The 18,640-nt window shown below is 36.4% G+C and overlaps 2 protein-coding genes and 1 long non-coding RNA gene across 9 annotated transcripts in view; all 3 read right to left on the bottom strand.

Annotated features, from left to right (window-relative positions):
• LOC112052778 (hillarin) overlaps positions 1-3,514 on the bottom strand; it is a 77,679-nt gene extending 74,165 nt beyond the window's left edge. Inside the window, exon 1 of one of the 6 annotated variants that reach the window (XM_052887891.1) lies at positions 3,257-3,514. The gene's annotated coding sequence lies outside the window, so the exon portion shown is untranslated. The remainder of the gene's footprint in view (positions 1-3,256) is intronic. The other 5 variants (XM_052887892.1, XM_024091995.2, XM_024091997.2 and 2 more) reach the window with 5 other exon arrangements.
• Positions 1-18,640, bottom strand: part of LOC128199236 (uncharacterized) — a 245,669-nt gene that overhangs the window by 74,165 nt on the left and 152,864 nt on the right. The gene's annotated exons all lie outside the window — the stretch shown is intronic.
• Positions 8,941-14,651, bottom strand: LOC112052776 (putative phosphatidate phosphatase). 2 transcript variants are annotated; one of them, XM_024091993.2, is made up of 6 exons: positions 14,552-14,651; positions 12,309-12,460; positions 11,576-11,767; positions 10,777-10,944; positions 9,755-9,931; positions 8,941-9,106 (listed from the first exon to the last, which is right to left on the bottom strand). In XM_024091993.2, exons 1-6 carry the CDS (start codon positions 14,616-14,618, stop codon positions 9,002-9,004), a joined length of 861 nt encoding a protein of 286 aa, XP_023947761.1. In that variant the 5' UTR covers positions 14,619-14,651; the 3' UTR covers positions 8,941-9,001. The 2 variants fall into 2 exon arrangements, with proteins under 2 accessions (XP_023947761.1, XP_023947762.1); XM_024091994.2 differs by lacking the exon at positions 14,552-14,651 and adding an exon at positions 13,536-13,668.

Raw genomic sequence — 18,640 nt, 5'->3', positions numbered from 1 at the left:
TTTGTTGAAAGCGAAATGATCTCATAGATGTGTGTAGTATTTTATCAGCGCATATTTTAGTATGAGTCTATGTTTTACTACGCTAAATGTGATGACGTTTTTCTATTGGTAGAAGATGCTACAACTTTATAGGCTAAAGACCGCTGTTAGGAGGAAGAGGTCAATAAACGACCTGTTTGATGTTAACTTAAGAACATTTTATATATCTTTGTACCACAATCTTCGCTCAAAAGTGAGAAGCAGGTCCAATAATGCTCCTACATGTCAATCTGAGGCTGAGTTCAGTTAAATACGGGTAACCATTATACCATTCAAACTAAAACATACGATGCTGCTTGGTGCAATGCTTATTAACAATGATCTGCAATATTGAATTTTTTTACTTTTTTTTAACAAACCCTAAGAAAAATTAAAACTTTCCGAGTTTCGATTGGACTCTTTCATACCTACTTGCTTATCTTTGGTGGTCTGATCTGATGATGGCTACGGAAGTTGGTCATAGGAACTCCTAAACTTAACAAGATAAACCAATCGAGTTTGGACTCATTTGTCTTAGAAAATAATATACATGTTAGAGGATAAATAATTAAATATATTTTTAAATATGAATTATTTTATTTCATTCATTGACATGTGTTCTCATTCGAAGCCAGTATTTGCGCTAAATTAGTTGGCATGCCGTTTGCCCACTTTATTGGCGAAGGCGAACCGGATCTTGGTTTGGACGGTGCTTTATTTAAAATGTAAATTGTATTACATTATATTTCTTTATTCAAATGTCTGTACTTCCTACAATTGTTAAATTAATGTGAGAACTGAATTCAATACCTGAGATAATTTGTTGCTAATTTTGTTGTGAAATCTAAAACAGATCTAAGTGGTTAAAACAAAAATTCATGCTTTAGGCACGATTCACAGCATACTAAACATGTGTTTTTATTGTGGAGTGTGTTCTGAAGTGGCAATGGGCAGGTCACATAGTTCGAAGAGCCGACGGATGGTCGTCATTCCAGCACTTGGCGACCCCAAGTCCCTAGATGCTGGAATGGCGACCCCGCACCGATGTTGGTCGACCCCACCGAGGCCTGGGGACGGTTGCAGGGAGCAGCTGTTCGAGACCGTTGTATTTGGAAGTCCATGCAAGAAGCCTATGTTCAGCAGTGGACGTCCATCGGTTGTTTATGACGATGATGATGATGATGAATGTCTGTAAAAGCTCACAGTATTATTCTCTATTCTGAGTGTCAAAGGTAAAAATTCAGAAGTACAATAAGTGTTTTCTGCGTTGATTTTTTTTAAATCATCCATTTTTAACAAAGATCGAATCTCGTACAGCCTATTCAGTCGTGACAGTTTTTTGTCGTCAGCAAAAAAATATCTTGTCGCGTTCTTATTACTCTTTGATTTAATTTAGGAGATAACGGTATTCTGTAACCGAGACTAATTAAATTAGAATTATCTTTTCGTGGATTTTTTGGCTTTCTAGTGACAAGTGAAAAAGTTTTTAACAATTTGGAATTTTACGCGTTTTGTGAATCTGTTTTATTTTAAGTATGAGACAAATAACAAAACATACACCAATTTTCAATGCCTACAAAACCGCCCATTGCCACTTCAGCTTTGCAACTCGTTGAGCTATGTCGGTGACTTTGGTTCTTCTGCGGATCTCCTCATTTCTGATTCGATCACGCAGATATACTCCTAACATAGCTCGTTCCATCGCCCGCTGTGTGACTCTGAGCCTTCTTCTTGGGCCTATGGGACTATGGGCCTCATAAGAAACCTCAGAAGAAGAAGAACGTACTAAGTTTGATATAAAATACTTTTTACCCATTAAACAGATGGGTGAATGTCGTTTCTAATTCGGATCTTCTACTAGTAGGTCATAGGTCGCGCCAAACTTCGAGTCTGTTCTGAAAACAAGGAAAGAAAGGCAGTAAAGGAAAATAAATCCTAGCCGGGTTTTTAATAAATGCGTAGAGTGTGGCGTGTTACAATATCAGAGCAGACTCAATGTTTGGCGCGACCTATACTTCAAATAAAAAAAATTATACGAGTATGTAAATAGCTACTTATTACGGTGCTTAGATGCCTAATCAATGAAATCTAACTAAATATGCATGTCAACTCTACCGAAATAGGGCTTTTATTTCCAAGTTGCTTTTAATTAATTAGATAATAATAAGTTAGTAAGTGGGTAGGTATATACACCAAAAAGGTTGTATTCCGAGTACATTAAAACCTATTTTGCGGTATGTGAAATCTACGTGAGCAGAATGAGATAAACTCTCAAAACAGGTTTAACTTAACAATAATAGGTATTTATGCGAATGTTTATTTAATTTTCAACAACCTATGTCGAAGGTTATTTATTTATAAATTCGCTTTTGTTTCTTCAATATTTTTGAATGAAATGATAAGCCATGTAAACTATCGAAAGACATGCGGGTTATAACATATTACATATGGGGCTTACATTTATAGAGAGTAACCGATTACGTAAAGACAGTGGCGTAGCTAGGTAACCAAAGGCCAAAATATATATACAAATATACATAAAAATGCTAAGCTACGTTCCCAATTTCTGGTAAGGCTTCGAGGGCCCCCTGAGCTTGAGAGTCCCGGGGCACTGCACCGCCTAGCCCCTGGGTAGGTACGCTATTAGGTACAGGTAGAGATATAGATTATGAGAAGAAAACCTGTCCTCGGTTTTAATACGATGTTAATAAAAAAATAAACTGGGCATAGATTAATTAAGGAGTTCCGAATTTGAATTTGCATTTTCATTACCGAGATATGATCTTGATCTGTTGTCTATGGTATGGTGGCTCTTTAATTGGCTAATAACCTGCCTACCTACCTCTTCCAAATAATTTTACACTGAAGAAATGGTCAGTGGTTGTATTGAAAAAGCCAAAGAGTAAAATAAATAGTTACAATCTTGGGTAAAATAAAATATTTTTAGATCTTTGTAACTAAATAATGTTTTATATAGCTAATTGAAACATGAAAATTCGCATATATGTAATATACCTAATTTATTTATTACATAAAATACGAACATTAAAAGGTAAATGACTTCGACCATGTAGGTGTGTAAGTAAATAAATAGTTTGTACACAATAGGGTAAAAAATGTAGTCTCAACAACTTTTAAAACTAAATGTTTTTAGTTAGTTAGTAACAAAATGAACAAAAAACGTCGAGTCCAGTATCATTCCGTCTATCATTGTTAAATAACCTCTGTGATGTTATACCTCTACCATGAGATTGCCATCATTAAAATCTGCTTACGCGGTACCTTTTACTGTAAATCTAAATACATTACGTGTACACCAATCTAATCTCACAACACAGCACTAACGGAATAAAAGAAACCTCAAAGAAACGCAACGGTACATAGGAAAACACTTAAAAAGAACGAATCTTGTCTATGACTCGATTTGACAGTTGTTAGGTCATTAACAGGGCCCTCTGGGACGCGCGACGCTCGCGGGGGCCGGTCGAGAACTGCCCGCGATTGTTTACGCCCGGTCTCGTTATGGCAAAGATGAAAGAGCCTTCCGTGTGTTGCTGTGATTACTTCAAATAGGTGGGTACGCGTTGTCTCTGAGAGGCGAAATATTTTTAAGTATGTTTGTCGCTTCCATTTTAGATTGCATCATCTCTTACCATCAGTTGAGTTTGTAGTCAAGGGCTAACTTGTAAAAAATAAAAAACAGAATGTTAGGCGCTTCAATGCGATAGCCAGCTATGTGCTTTAGAGAGTACAGTTTTCGTAAGTCCAGTCACATGACCGTCCATGTATAAAACTTAAAATTTTCTGATATTTTCCTCAGCATAATGAGAAATCATGTCGCTTGTCTCGAAGCTTCGCGGTATCACTTTATAAAACACCGCTAAAATTCAAAGTTTAAAGGTCTGTAGCGAACAGTTGCCACGAAAGTAAAGGTCTAGCGACTGGAAGCATGTTTCCTAACGCAGTAAAAATCAGTTTTTCAAATAAAAGGCGTAGTTATCAAAATATCTGAAAAACTGAGGTTGTGGACCCATGAAACCTGATGCCTTCCAAAGCCACAACGATGCAATCTCCATAAATGGTTCTCATTCTCAAGTTAAAGAAAAACGATAAAATATCAAACAGCTATTTTCTCCATCGAATCTATTTAAGATGTAAAAGTAACCACAAGAAGTTGTCACTATCACATAATATTTATTGTGATTATTAAATAGATAAGATAATAAAAGATTGTTACTATTGTAACAGGTTTAGTTGATCATCAATTATCTCTAATCAGACATATTTTTGATAACAATCTGCCACTAATGATTGATATCAGCGCCAGCGAGACTTATTCTATATCGATGGATATCGGTATGTTATAATCTTGCTCTACCCTATTCTTTGATGATAATTAGGTATATTTATACGATAACTAAACGGTAACTAACTATTCCAATAATCAAGGTTATATCGCGAAGTTTGGGATCATTATTACACTAATATTATACAGGCGAAAGTTTGTGTGTAAGTGTTTGTTTCTCCTTTGCGCTGCGGCTACAGAGAGGCTATTCTGTAACGATACCTTTATAACTTCGACAGTGTGAAGTTCATACTCATATCTATGGCTTTCTCTCTATAATACTGTGTTAAACAAAGAGATATAGCAGAATTCGAAACTCGCACATGCGAGTTACACAAAACATCGTTGCTGATTAGCTTTTCTGAACCGATTTGGCTGAAATTTGAAATGAAAATAGATTTTACTCTGAACACATAGGCTACTTTTTATCCCGGAAAAATCCATTGTTTCTGCGGGATTTGTGAAAATCTGAATTGCGCGCGGACGTATCCGCGGGCGTCTGTTAATTTAGAAATAAATTTCATTGAGTTAATCTCGGTAAAACTCGATAATTGCAAGGTAGAGGTATTCGTGCTATTTTAATAATCCCTGTCGTTTTGTTTGCTTCTATAAATAGGTAAATAATAAATTAATTTTAGCTGATAAACCGCATTAATTTTTATTTTTAATTAATTAAAATACAAAAAACCTAATAAATAATGAATATTGAGCATTGATGCCAGCTCTATTTATCATAGTAAAATGTATAAAATAAAAAATCCTTCATATTTGGGTAGATATTTCTTTGATATTCCATTCTATTCTATATCTTTGTCTATTATCTAAAACAACCAATACAAAATAAGCCATATATTTATATACTTCACACTCTCAATTAATACCTATCAAGTTATTTAGAGTTAAGTAATCTATGACCGCGAAGGTAGCGAAGAAGCGATGCGGCCAGTACATCGGGCATTCCGAACCAAATCGCCTGCTGGAGAAAGTAAACTCTACTAATATAGCCTTTTACGAAATCATTAACACAAAATTAAACTCTACAACCTTTGAAATAAGGTGGAATATTTAATGAATTGAGTAAATACAAAGTCATCTAAGGCCGGCAATACAGGTGATTGCATCGTATACACGTACTAGGCTACCTGGGTTCAGAGTTCTTTGCATTGTTAGAACACGAAGTTGCTGGAACTTCGCGTTTTTTTTTTATTCTATACAAGTTAGCCCTTGACTACAATCTCACCTGATGGTAAGTGATGATGCAGTCTCAGATGGCTAACTTGTTAGGAGGAGGATGAAAATCCACACCCCTTTCGATTTCTACACGGCATCGTACCGGAACGCTAAATCGCTTGGCGGTACGTCTTTGCCGGTAGGGTGGTAACTAGCCACGGCCGAAGCCTCTCACCAGCCAGACCTGGACAAATTAAGAAAATCTCAATCTGCCCAGCCGGGGATCGAACCCAGAACCTCCGTCTGGAAAATCCACCGCGCATACCACTGCGCCAAGGAGGCCGTCAAAGTCTTGTCTTGTATTGTCAGTGGCAGGATGCTTTATTCAAGCATTATAGTACCTATTTGCTTAAGCATTTCGAAGCAGCTTATCACCAGATTACAAAGATGGGTAATGGGTTATTGAAAGCAGCTTATATATTTCAGAGATAGTCATAATTATTATCTAGATTTGTTGTAGATTATAATCGTAATTATCTAGTACTGATATAAAAGACATCAACGGGAGTCAAGCATTCACGGGTGTGATAGATAGTAATAATAGGTAAATGGTAGGGAAGCCCATGGTTCTATGTGTGGCTTTACTCGGGCGTCGTGGGGACGTATTTAATTGGGTAGATTAGATGTTACGAATAATAAATGTTTCATATTATTAAGAATAAATTTAAAAAATCTATCGATTTTGAGGGCCACTTTCAATTATTTCCTCTAGCGGAGATTGTTAGATTATTCTTGTATTTTTGGGATTGTATCTTTCAAAAAATAAATAAACAAAAAGTAATAATGGCTAGAGAACAGAAAATAATATTTAACGGTTCTATTTTGCAATATTTTAACCTTTCTTTAGGTTTGGTAAATGGTTCCTGTTTGAAATAAACTAGCAATTCTGAGAATAAGCTCCTAAGATACTCAGCGTCTGTTTGAACTGAGTTTTATGATCGCTTAAATATTGATCTATAAAATACCTCAGGCGTTTAAGTGCTTCAGATAATGGTGAGGTACCATTATCATAACACTAGCTGACGCCGCACGGTTTCATCCGCGTGGTTCCCGTTCCCATAAGAATTCGGGGATAAAAATAATAAGCCTATAGCTTCCTCGATAAATGGGCTATCTAACTCTGCAAGAATTTTTTAAATAGGACCAATAGTTCCTGAGATTAGTGCGTTCAAACAAACAAACTCTTCAGCTTTATAATATTAAGTATAGATCAGCCGATAGACGTCGACTGCAGGACATTAATTTTGCAGGGACTTTCAAACTTGCATTCAAACAGCGACTTTCTGCGATTCGACTTGATGTCGTTAGTTCACTTAGGGGGTCAACCAACACATAACAACTCCTATTTCACCTTCTTTTATTTTTATTTTAGGGTCAAAAAGTACCTTGTTCCAAGGTCCAATTTAACAGAAATTCATCTTGATCGGTTCTGCCGTTTAGCCGTGAAAAGACAACAAACAGAAAGACTTACTTTTTTCATTTATAATATTAGTATAGATAAAAGTAGTAGGATAGTAGCTTGAAGATTGGTCTAATCTAGATTTTGTTTTTAAAACCTGTAAAACAGACACTCATCCGTACTAAGTTATAACTAAAATCCGATTTGATAGGCTGATTCATTATTATAACAAAAAATTATTCATAACCGAGTTACCTTATTTCTACTTTATTCATTGATTTGCTTTGCGTCGATCCATTTGGCAAAGCAGTAATTTCAAACGAATTAACGGCTTAAAAACCTATGAAGGTTTTTGAATGGACAGATTTATCTATCTAGTACTTTTCATATATGTATTGTATATATCACTAGCTTTCATTTTTTATTAACTTACTTATTCTATACTGGCGGACGCCCGCAATTTCGTTCGCGTGAAAATTGATGATCTTGATCATTATATCTATTTCACCCCTTTCTGATATTATTTTCGCGACAAAAAGTATACTATAACCTTATTATGGTCTCAAATCATGCCAAGTTTCAGTTGAATTCATTCAGTAGTTTCAGCGTGATGCTCGTATAACACATATTTTCAAAATATCTTCAATGTACAGAATTGGAACTGTTACCGTTTTATTATAAGTAAATAGGTAAACCTATTAGATTATTTAGGTATATAATATATATATATATATATATATATTATATACCAAAATAATCTAATAGGTAATATATATATATTTGTATATCTTGTTCTGTTCTATTTGTTACTTACATGATTGAAAATGTATGAACATTTTGTGAAAAAAGCGGTAAACCTTTATAAAATATTAGTAGTTTGAAAATCGTTGTGATTTTAGCCCCCTAGGGTTTAAATCGACATATGAAAGGGTTAGGTAGGTAAACCAATAATTATGATGAATAAAGAATAAATAAAAAATAATGTAAAAACTTATTTATTAATCGATGAATGTACTATATCTAACACATTTATTTACCAACTTAAATTATAATAATTTATCCTATGCGCTATATTTTGTACATTATTTTATATTAAGCAAATTGACAGAGTGATGTATTTGCTATAAAATTATTTAATTTCACTACGTGTCAGTTTATAGCATAAACCCATTTCAGTGCCATACTAAATGCTTTTTATGGCGTTGAAATGAGTGGTGATTACAAAGTAATAACAAAAGCTATTTAATCAGGCTAGGTCCTTTCTATAAATAGCTTGTAATACTAGTTAATTACAGATGGTAATTATAATATACTGCGGACGCCTGTGAAATGAAATTCTGTTTTCTACAAACTTCGCGGCAACTATGGCTTTTTCCGGGATAATAATACCTTCTATTGTGCTCTAAAGTAAAATTTATCTCTATACCAAATTTCATCCAAATTTGTTCAGTGGTTTAGCCGCGAAAAGGTAACAGACAGACAAACATACTTAATTCCTTGCACTTTTAATATTAGTATGGATTTAATGGATTTGTACAAGTTTATATGAGATCAATCAACAATTATTGAACTTTTCGACAAAAGACGATAATTAATATATCATTAAACATTAAACTTAATTATATTATATATCTACTCGTACATTGATGCATGACCTAATATGCCGTATGCAAGAATTAAATATTTCTTTTTTTAACTTTTTTGTCATTTTGATTTGAACTAGAATTCCGATTATATTTCCGATATTGTTTTAGATTATACTCGTAGTACCTACTCGAAATATATCGTAATCATCATCCTCATCATCATCATCATGTGATGGATGTTCTCTGCTAAATTTAACCTGCCTGCAGGCTCTGCAGGGCATCCAAACATATTTCACTTTACAATTCGCAATTATATTCGCACATATCACAACATCAAATAATTTAAGATCTAAGGTATTCCTATTTTAAAACTAATCAATATAACTAATGTAGTTACATTTTAATTAATAAAACTAATTAAAGCTACGCCGGCGCCGCCATTTGCTGGTGGTGTATTGAGTTTAACTCGTGCTGAGGTAGAGAGTGGTGTTTACGTTTTGGCTCCAAAATATCTGTGCCCCAAGTCCACTGAAAAACAAAGGCCATGTTAAATTGAAGTCTACTTTATTTTATCTAACAGAGAGTGGCTCAGTGATGACAGAGGTCCTAGGTAGTTCTCGGGCTACAAAAATTATGTTACAAACATCCGACTAATCCTAGCGGCAACCCAGATTCCACATAAAACCCTTTACGAGTAGGTAGTAGGTAACTTTTCACTCCGAAACCGAAAAATCCTCCGGAGAAGTGAACCACTAAACATCATCATCCCTTGAGGATTGTTATCTCTTGAGACGTCCTGAGTCTGTCCCTAATCTGTGGGCTCATCATCATCATCATATGAGCCGATGGACATAGGACATCCAATGCATTACATAGGCTTTTTGTCGGGACTGCCAAACATCACGATCCTGAGCCGTCTGCATCCAGCAAATTCCTTGGACGCTTGATGTCGTTAGACTACCTGGTATAGGGTTGACCAACACTGCGTTTTCCAGTGCGGGATCGCCATTCTAGTACCCTGGGAACGATTCTTCGGACTATGTACCCCGCCCATCACCACTTCAGCTTCGCAACTCGTTGAGCTATGTTGGTGACTTTGGTTCTTCTGCGGATCTTCTCATTTCTGATTCGATCACACAGATATCGAATCAGCTATTAAGGCTTAATTCAACTTACAATGAGCACAGCGAAGGTCATGCCCAGGAAGTATCCCGCCAGCACGTCGCTCCAGTGGTGCTTGTAGTCCGAGACACGAGACAGCGCTGTGAACCAGCTCAGCATCACGGCGGCGAACTGGAGCGAGTGGCGAAGCACGCGTGTACCACGCCACACCATGCGCTTCTCGAGGTACAACTGAAAGGAGGATAGGTTTTATAGGTTTTAAAAAAAAAACTTAAAGTTCTAGTTTCTGTGAGAGTATACGTGGCCCTTATAAAAAGGCTCAAAGTCACTCAGCGGGCGATCGAGCAAGTTATGCTTGAAGTTTCTCTGTGTGATTGAATCAGAAATGAAATCAGCACAAGAACCAATGTTACTGACATAGCTCAGTGAGTAGCGGAGCTGAAGTTGCAAAGGGCAGGGCACGTAGTTCACAGAGCCGATGGACGTTGGGGTCCCAAAGTGCTGGAATGGCAACCCCGAGCCGGAAAGCGCAGTTTTGGTTGACCCCCCACTAGGTGGACTGAGAACATCAAGCGGGTTGCAGGAAGCCGCTAGATGCTGGCAGCTTGAGACCGTTTTGTTTGGAAGTCCATGCAAGAGGCCTATGTCCAGCAGTGGACGTCTATCGGCTATTAATGACGATGCAATGGTGATGATGATTCTGCTCTCTATTGAGCACGAGTTTCCTCTCATAATGAGAGAAATTAGTTTAGTACACAATGCTAAATAAATGCGGATTGGGAGACTTCTCACACGTAGAGAATTAAGACAATTCCTAGGTATGCAGGGTAAGATTCCAAGGTCCAAGATTTTCTTTATGAACCTTCACCGTTTGAGACACTTTTCTTAAAAAGCTGCAGGTGCATTTCCCGGACCGGATTCGAATCTACGCCCTCCGAATCGAAGGCAGAGATCATATCCATTTGGCAATCACGGCTCTAGTCGCCGTAGTCTTTTATTAATTCTTTTTATTAGAGTATTGGGATTCTTGAAGAAACTTTGGTTTGGGGGTGGAAGAGTCTGAATAGCATACTTACAGCCAAGTAGAACATGGTGAAGGCGGACCAGGCGGAGTGTCCGCTGAGGAAGGACATGTGCATGTCGGTGAACTTGTCGGTCTGGTCGCCCGTGCAGTGGTAGTCGTGAGGCTGCACGTAACGCTTCTGCCATTCTGCCAGGCTGCAGTCCACTGAAGGCTTGCATAGCTGCAGACATAATCATCATTAACAATCCATATTCAGCTCACTATTGAGTATGAGTCTCCTCTCAGGATGAGAGTGGTTAGGTTTTAGTGTACCATGCTGGCCAAATGCGGATTGGCAGACTTCACATACGTAGAGAATTAAGGAATTTCTCAGGTTTCCTCACCGTTTGAGACACGTGATATTTAATTTTTAAAAATCCAGGCCCCTCCCACCCCCACCACCCTATATACGCCTATGCAACCATGCTCTTCAGACCATTATGCTGGCGGCAGAAGTAAACATGGGAAGATTAACCAACCGAAATAAGATGCAGAACAGACGTTTTTAGTTTAAAATTAAATTTAATTTTCGTTGTGAAACACAAAGCATAATACATGTCGATGACAAAGAAAATAGTGACCTTATGAAATAAAAAGGAGACTGTAAAGATTCGTAATCGACTAGCTTTTTTCTGAACGTGTAATTGTTGCAGGCTCCATATGGGGACATCAGCGGATCACGCGAGTTTAGGGGGACCGCAGATTCTGTAGTGCCTTCTGTAGTGGCTGTTGTGAAGAGGATGATGTAAGAAATCGAAAGCTGAACGACACAACGAATAATGAGGCAGTATAAAAGCTACTAAAATACTTACATCAAAGAAATGCGGCCTAGGTCTTCCGATGACGTTCTTAGCGACATTGGTAGTGAGTTCTATGAAGCAGGTGCCGAAGGCGAACGAAGCCAGGGGGCAGTAGAACCCGCGCAGCCACGCCGGGATGCATATGCTCAGGATGCGACGGTCGTCTACTTCTTTGCGGAGTAACACCCACTCGCAGAGGAAGAACTACAAACAGAAGTACGCGTAAGTTTACGTAAGTGAATAGTAAAAATAATTGCAAATTGGTCTTGTGATCAATCGTAAAAAACATTGCGCCAAGACCACATGTCGCCAAAAAGACATAAAGCACCTCCTGAAGTTTTCCTGTAATAAGCAGAGTAGGGATTCAGTCTGGGATAAAAACTCTCTAATTGGATCATTGATTAGCCTCTGATGCAGCTAAAAAACGTTGAGTTTTAATTTCTTCCAAGAAATTATTGATTTTATTTCTCCCAACAAAATCAAAGCCCCAAGGTTGAAAGTTGGTGCACCCTCGTGCCTCGGAGAGTGGTGCCAATAAATATCCTTAACATCGGTAGTGATCGTTACGTCAAAAAATATGACCTTAAGACTGTTAACTTGCATTCGAGCATCTGAGACAGTCCAAGTCCTAATTCTTCTTCTTCAGGAAAGATTACTAACTCTGAAGTAAGACTGAAAAAACAGACTGATGATGTCAAGTATATTTAGACGATGAGAATGATATTATGAATACTATAAAACTCACAGCTAGTATGGGCAGGCCAAGTCCAAATAACCTCAACATCGGCGTGGTCACGGTGTCATTTTTGTATGGAAACATGAGACTCTCGTCTCCACAGAAGTAGCCTCTCTCGAAGGGCTCCCATAGCGAGTTTGTAGCGTAGATGCATAGCACCACTGAAATATTAAGTTTACTTTAGATATTGACAGCAGCAAAACCGGGAGCCGCAGCAGAAAAAGTCAATACCATTAAGTGGCACCAGTATGCCTCTCTGACTGAGAGTTACATATTCGGACCTTTTTGCCGTGGAGATCCTTGGGCCATGGAGTCGCAATGCCAAAAAAAATTCTTCGAATCATTGCACCGCGTCTAGTGGCCTCAAATGGTGACAGAAGTGCTGGCTCACTTTTTGTACAAAGGATCAGCCTGGCTGTCCAGCGCGGGAATGCAGTCAGTATTCTTGCCACCATTCCACGTGGGCATGATTTGTATGATTTGGATAACTTAGCTTAAGTTCTGTTGTATTGTTTCTCAATAAAAAAAAATTGATATTTATGTAGGTACCTGGTACATAATAGGTAATGTTGCTCGTCTTGAGAAGACGAAAAATCTCCTGTCCAAATTATTATTAACCATTATTAAATATCGCTAATGATAGTTTAACCAGGAGTTTCTGAATTTTTATCCTCTTTTCATTTAAAAAAAAATAAAAATATAGTAGATTAACTACAATTCCTTAGGTACTATTATTAATTACAACTTACATTACTTACTGAGATAAGTCTTAACAAAGAAAACATTTAAACACATATCATAACTGAAAACTTTGATTTATAATACCCATAGGAACAAAGAACAAAGTGATATTTTTGTATTGATTATTAAGAATTAATTACAAAACGAAATAAAAACTTTAATTCTACTTTATTCATTATATTGATAAGATATATAGTGAAAATTAATATATATACGAGAGACGCATAGTCTAACAATTATTTATTCGCGATTATTTTATTATTATTTTTTTTAAATTTTCAATACTGTATAATAGTGTTAAGAATTAAAAAAAAGACTAATAAATAAATAAGATACTGAAAAAGCGCACGATGATTTGTAATAGTACAAGCGGTAACTACGGTCTCCAAAGTGAATAAGTAATGTAATTATTAACTAACTAAGCCAGATATTTATCTGTTGAATTAATGGTTAAGTTTTCCTAAGCTAACATATCATTTAAGCTAACCTACTTACGTGCGGATATCAGAAATAAGTCAACGAAAAACTTCCTAAGAACACGAAGAGAGTCTTCACGCGTCATGACGATAATCGTAGTACAATACGCAAGCGTTCTACACTAACTGAAGATATCATTTGAAATCCCCCCTATATATTCGTTACCGTAGTCAGATAATAGAAGGAAGGTGTAAAAAACTCATGATTATATTACTTTAATCTCATTTATTTTAACGATTTATTGTCTGATTTAAAAGCTATGGAACAACATTTATTGATGGAATGGATTCAAAGGAAAGAAAAAACTTTATCCGTTATTTTGACTTAAATAGGAAAGATATAGGTTTGTTTAATACAATATTGGCTTTTCCAACGTCTGGGGAAGCCAGGATGGTATAAGATCTTTGATTAAAAACGTAGGTTTAAAATTAAGTAGATTAATAATTATAATTCTTTTAAGTTATAATGATTAGGGTACGATAAGGCTGACATATTTATTTAAGATAAAAAAATATATGAAACTATGATATAGGTGTTACTTTGCAGTAGGCACCCTGAAATTTAAATGTAACGTTTTTGTATACAAGATTTTGTCATTTTATTTAAAAAAAAATCTAGTCTAAAGTATAAGAGTCCAAAACGTCTAAGATAAGAAAAATTTACCCCAGTTATAGAAAAATTTACTCGGTTGGTTATCAAACTTGTTAAAAATTAAAAACTATGCTAGCCGATTAAATCATAAAGTTTAAGATTTAAAGACAGTTCTTTCCCTTGGTTCTTTCAGAAACGGCTTAACTAATACGTCACTGATTTGGCACCGTCTTCAAAATAATCAGAAGGTAGCACATATGCAGTTTATTTTTCGCTTTTTAGTTTTTTTTTGTGATTTTGAAGTCGGTTAAATTTTTTTGTTAAAAAAGATTTTATCTTGATTTTATAATTGGTTGAATTTACTTAATTAATCAAAAAAAAAAATGTTGGCAAATTAAACTAATTACACGAATAATTAAATAAAAACTTAATTATGAACTTACGTGCTGATATTAGGAATATATCAACGAAAAATTTTCTAAGTATTCGTATAGATTCTTCGCGCGACATCTTGTACGTCTGTCTTCAAGTACTAAATACAGTAGATTATTATTTCTAACCTCTATATATATATACATTAGATAGTAGGTATATACATAGAGTAGATAACATTAAGAAGGAAAATCTCGGACGACATAGATTATAACATTATCGGCTATAGGAAATCACAACATTATGTTTGTTATGATATAAGCAGTAATTGATTTACATCAATCAAATAAGATATTTATGTACTTATCTATAACTTCCGAAGCAGCGTCATGATATTAAATAATTCTAAAGGATTTAGATTTTAATATAATTATGTTGGCGCAATATTTATTATTTTAAATAATCGTGAATCGTCTTTAATCGTGATAGTTAATACAAAAATCATTTTTTTTTATTCTTTACAACCCTTGATTACAATCTCACCTGATGTTATGTGATCATGCAATCTAAGAAGAAAGTGGGCTAACTTATTAGGAGGAGGATGAAAATCCACACCCCGTTTGGTTTGTACACGACATCGTACCGGAACGCTAAATCGCTTGGCTGTACGTCTTTGTCGGTAGGGTGGTAACTAGCGGCCAAAGCCTCCCACCAGCCAAAAAATTTCAAGTACACTTACAAGACTTAGTTTACAAGCACTTTTGAAACGTCAGGTTTGACCATTTGTAGATACTCTACCATTGGTTCAGTAAGCAGGTTCTGTTGAGAAGAACCAGCGATAATAGTTATTATTTTAAAGTCATCATTCTTTATAGAGCGCAGTGATAGCCCAGTGGATATGACCTCTGCCTCCGATTCCGGAGGGTGTGGGTTCGAATCCGGTCCGGGGCATGCACCTCCAACATTTCAGTTGTGTGCATTTTAAGAAATTAAATATCACGTGTCTCAATCGGTGAAGGAAAACATCGTGAGGAAACCTGCATACCAGAGAATTATCTTAATTCTCTGCGTGTGTGAAGTCTGCCAATCCGCATTGGGCCAGCGTGGTGGACTATTGGCCTAACCCCTCTCATTCTGAGAGGAGACTCGAGCTCAGCAGTGAGCCGAATATGGGTTGATGATGATACGATTCTTTATAGTATTTTTGTGTGTTATAAGTTTCACGTGTCAGTCTGTCTGTGGCACTATAGCTCGCAAACGGATGAAGCGATTTCAATTTAGTTTTTTATGTATCACAGGTGACTTACGGGCGAGTGTTCTAAGACATGTTTGATGAAAATCGGTTGAGCCGTTTAAAAGTTGTAAGGGTTGAAAGTGGGGAAGAACAACCGAATGTCTGCGAATATACTCGAGTGTGGTCTCAAATGAAAGCGCACTGAAAGAGAATATTGATGACTTTATCGAGAGCTTCATGACATTTGGGGCTTTTCAAATTTTTTTTAATATAATACCTACCTACTTTCATAAAATTATTAATCCTATGTGAAGATGAAAACCGATCCACCACAATTTCATTATTGAAATTTGTATACTTACAAAAGAAACTGACTAAGAAAGCATCTCTATCTAAATATTTTGTATATGCAGACTCCTTCGATTTCATTTATTTTTTTAAATAAGAATATGATATTTATTTTTATTAATTTTTTATGAGTTTGATATTTTTATTTTTATTCGCCATATGACTAAATATTTATAACCGAAATACATAAATCTTGCCAGAAAACATAAATCACCTGAACTCGGATACCATTTTTAGCTTTTTAAGTTGAAATTTTCATCATCTATTTTTGTATATACGAGTATATAATTAGAAAAATACTGCGTGTAGGTGTGTGACGCACATACGAGTATATGGCGCATTATTATTAAGTATAGTAGTGGTAAATAATATATTACGAATATATGACGTGATTATTTACATTTCAGTGATGCAACATTGATTTCAATTTAATTTTAAGCGTCGTAAATACTCGGACATATCTGATGACTATGTTTTTACGGCGTCTTTGAGACTTCAGGTCATCAGAAACCAAAAAAAAAATTAACTCTGTGTATAGCAAATTGATCCATGCGTCAGGTGAACCAAGAGCTGGCGTTTATTCGGCCCAAACCAAAAGGTTGAGGTAGGTACATCTCTTAAAGGTCGATGAAAGAGTTTATTTTTAAAACTCGCTTCAATTAAATGTTTCGATATCAATGTAGTTTCATTGTTCCACTTGTGTTTTCCAATCAGATATAAAAGTTCATGCCATTTATTGAAAACAAATGAAAGTTTGTCATAAACATCTTTTTACAGTCAACGAAGTTTATCGACCCTTGAAAGATATTTGAAGCAGTTTTATAACGTAAACATTATATTTATTTCATTTTATACCGACCTAAAATAACTATGTCTTATCTGTATATTATTAAAAAACTACGACATCAATACAAATATTATAAAGCGCAGAGTTTGTTTGTTTGTTTGGTTGAACGCGCTAATTTCCGAAACCGATTGGTCCGATTTGAAAAATTCTTTTTATCTTAGATAGCCATTATTGAGGATAGATCATTTATCGAGGAAGGCTATACATAATATATATTATATAATGTATATAAATGTATACATATCCCCGTATTCTTACGGGAATAGGAACCACGCGGGTTATACCGCTATAATATGTTTCAATGATGCTTTACAGTAATAGTGAAAGACCAACGGAAAATCTCTGTGACTTGTTAGGTTAGGATTAAGATCAATGATGTAAGAAGAAGAAAAAGAGGTAGATAGTAGATTGGCTGGTGGGAGGCTTCGGCCGTGGCTAGTTACCACCCTACCGGCAAAGACGTACCGCCAAGCGATTTAGCGTTCCGGTACGATGCCGTGTAGAAACCGAAAGGGGTGTGGATTTTCATCCTCCTCCTAACAAGCTAGCTCGCTTCCATCTTAGACTGCATCATCACTTACCATCAGGTGTGATTGAAGTCAAGAGCTAACTTGTGAAGAATAAAAAAAAAAAAAAAAATAGGTTATATAAACCAAATTCGATGTTTACAATTGGCACGCAAAAATTACTTCAGCGGCGTTGTCAACGGCGCGAGACATAGAGGCGACTGAGCTCAGGTTTGCTAATTAGCATAGTTTTAACGTGCCACTTGCGGTCCGCATATTACCTATCTACCTCTTTTTTCTTCTAACATCATTGATTAAGATCATCAAAAGACCCTAAAGAACTAAACATATACATACCTACTGTATTGCTATTAACTATATATTTTAGCTGCCCACTACAAGGCGTCCACTGGAAAGGGGATATGGCATAAAAGTACTGTACTTACATCATCTTGTACTGACTTATTCAATTACATTGACATCCTATAACAAACTTTGCCAATACAACATAGTACCTCGATAATTGTTTTAGGCATCGTCGTTCATCGCGCACTAAACAGCTGAAATCGATAAGTGCCACAAGAATGACCCTCTACATGACCCTTTTTTTTTTTTTATTATTCTTTACAAGTTAGCCCTTGACTACAATCTCACCTGATGGTAACTGAGGATGCAGTCTAAGATGGAAGCGGGCTAACTTGTTAGGAGGAGAATGAAAATCCACACCCCTTTCGGTTTCTAACGCTAAATCGCTTGGCGGTACGTCTTCGCCGGTAGGGTGGTAACTAGCCACGGCCGAAGCCTCCCACCAGCCAGACCTGGACAAATTAAGAAAATCTCAATCTGCCCAGCCGGGGATCGAACCCAGGACCTCCGTTTTGTAAATCCACCGCGCATATCACTGCGCCACGGAGGCCGTCAGACCCTATTGCCAGACCCTTTTGCCACGAGGAGACACGAATGTCACATGATCAGTCATAGGCAAACTCAAATGAATGGAAACACACAAAACAGGCTTTTCAAGACTCAATTCACGTTTAACCACAAAACTACTTGAACTTAACCGTAGCAAACTTAAAACTGTTACGGAACTAATGACAGGACACTGTTCACTAAATAAACACCTTTCCGTTCTAGGTATAACCGACAGTCCTCTTTGCAGAGGTGTATCTGAACAACGGGCAGCACACATTGGATCCCCAGCAGCACTCTACGAGGCGTTCGA

The sequence above is a fragment of the Bicyclus anynana genome, chromosome 20 (assembly GCF_947172395.1).
Source record: "Bicyclus anynana chromosome 20, ilBicAnyn1.1, whole genome shotgun sequence".
NCBI lineage: Eukaryota > Metazoa > Arthropoda > Insecta > Lepidoptera > Nymphalidae > Bicyclus > Bicyclus anynana.
The sequence above is the reverse complement of the archived record's forward strand: the minus strand, read 5'-3'. Positions and strand labels throughout refer to the sequence as shown.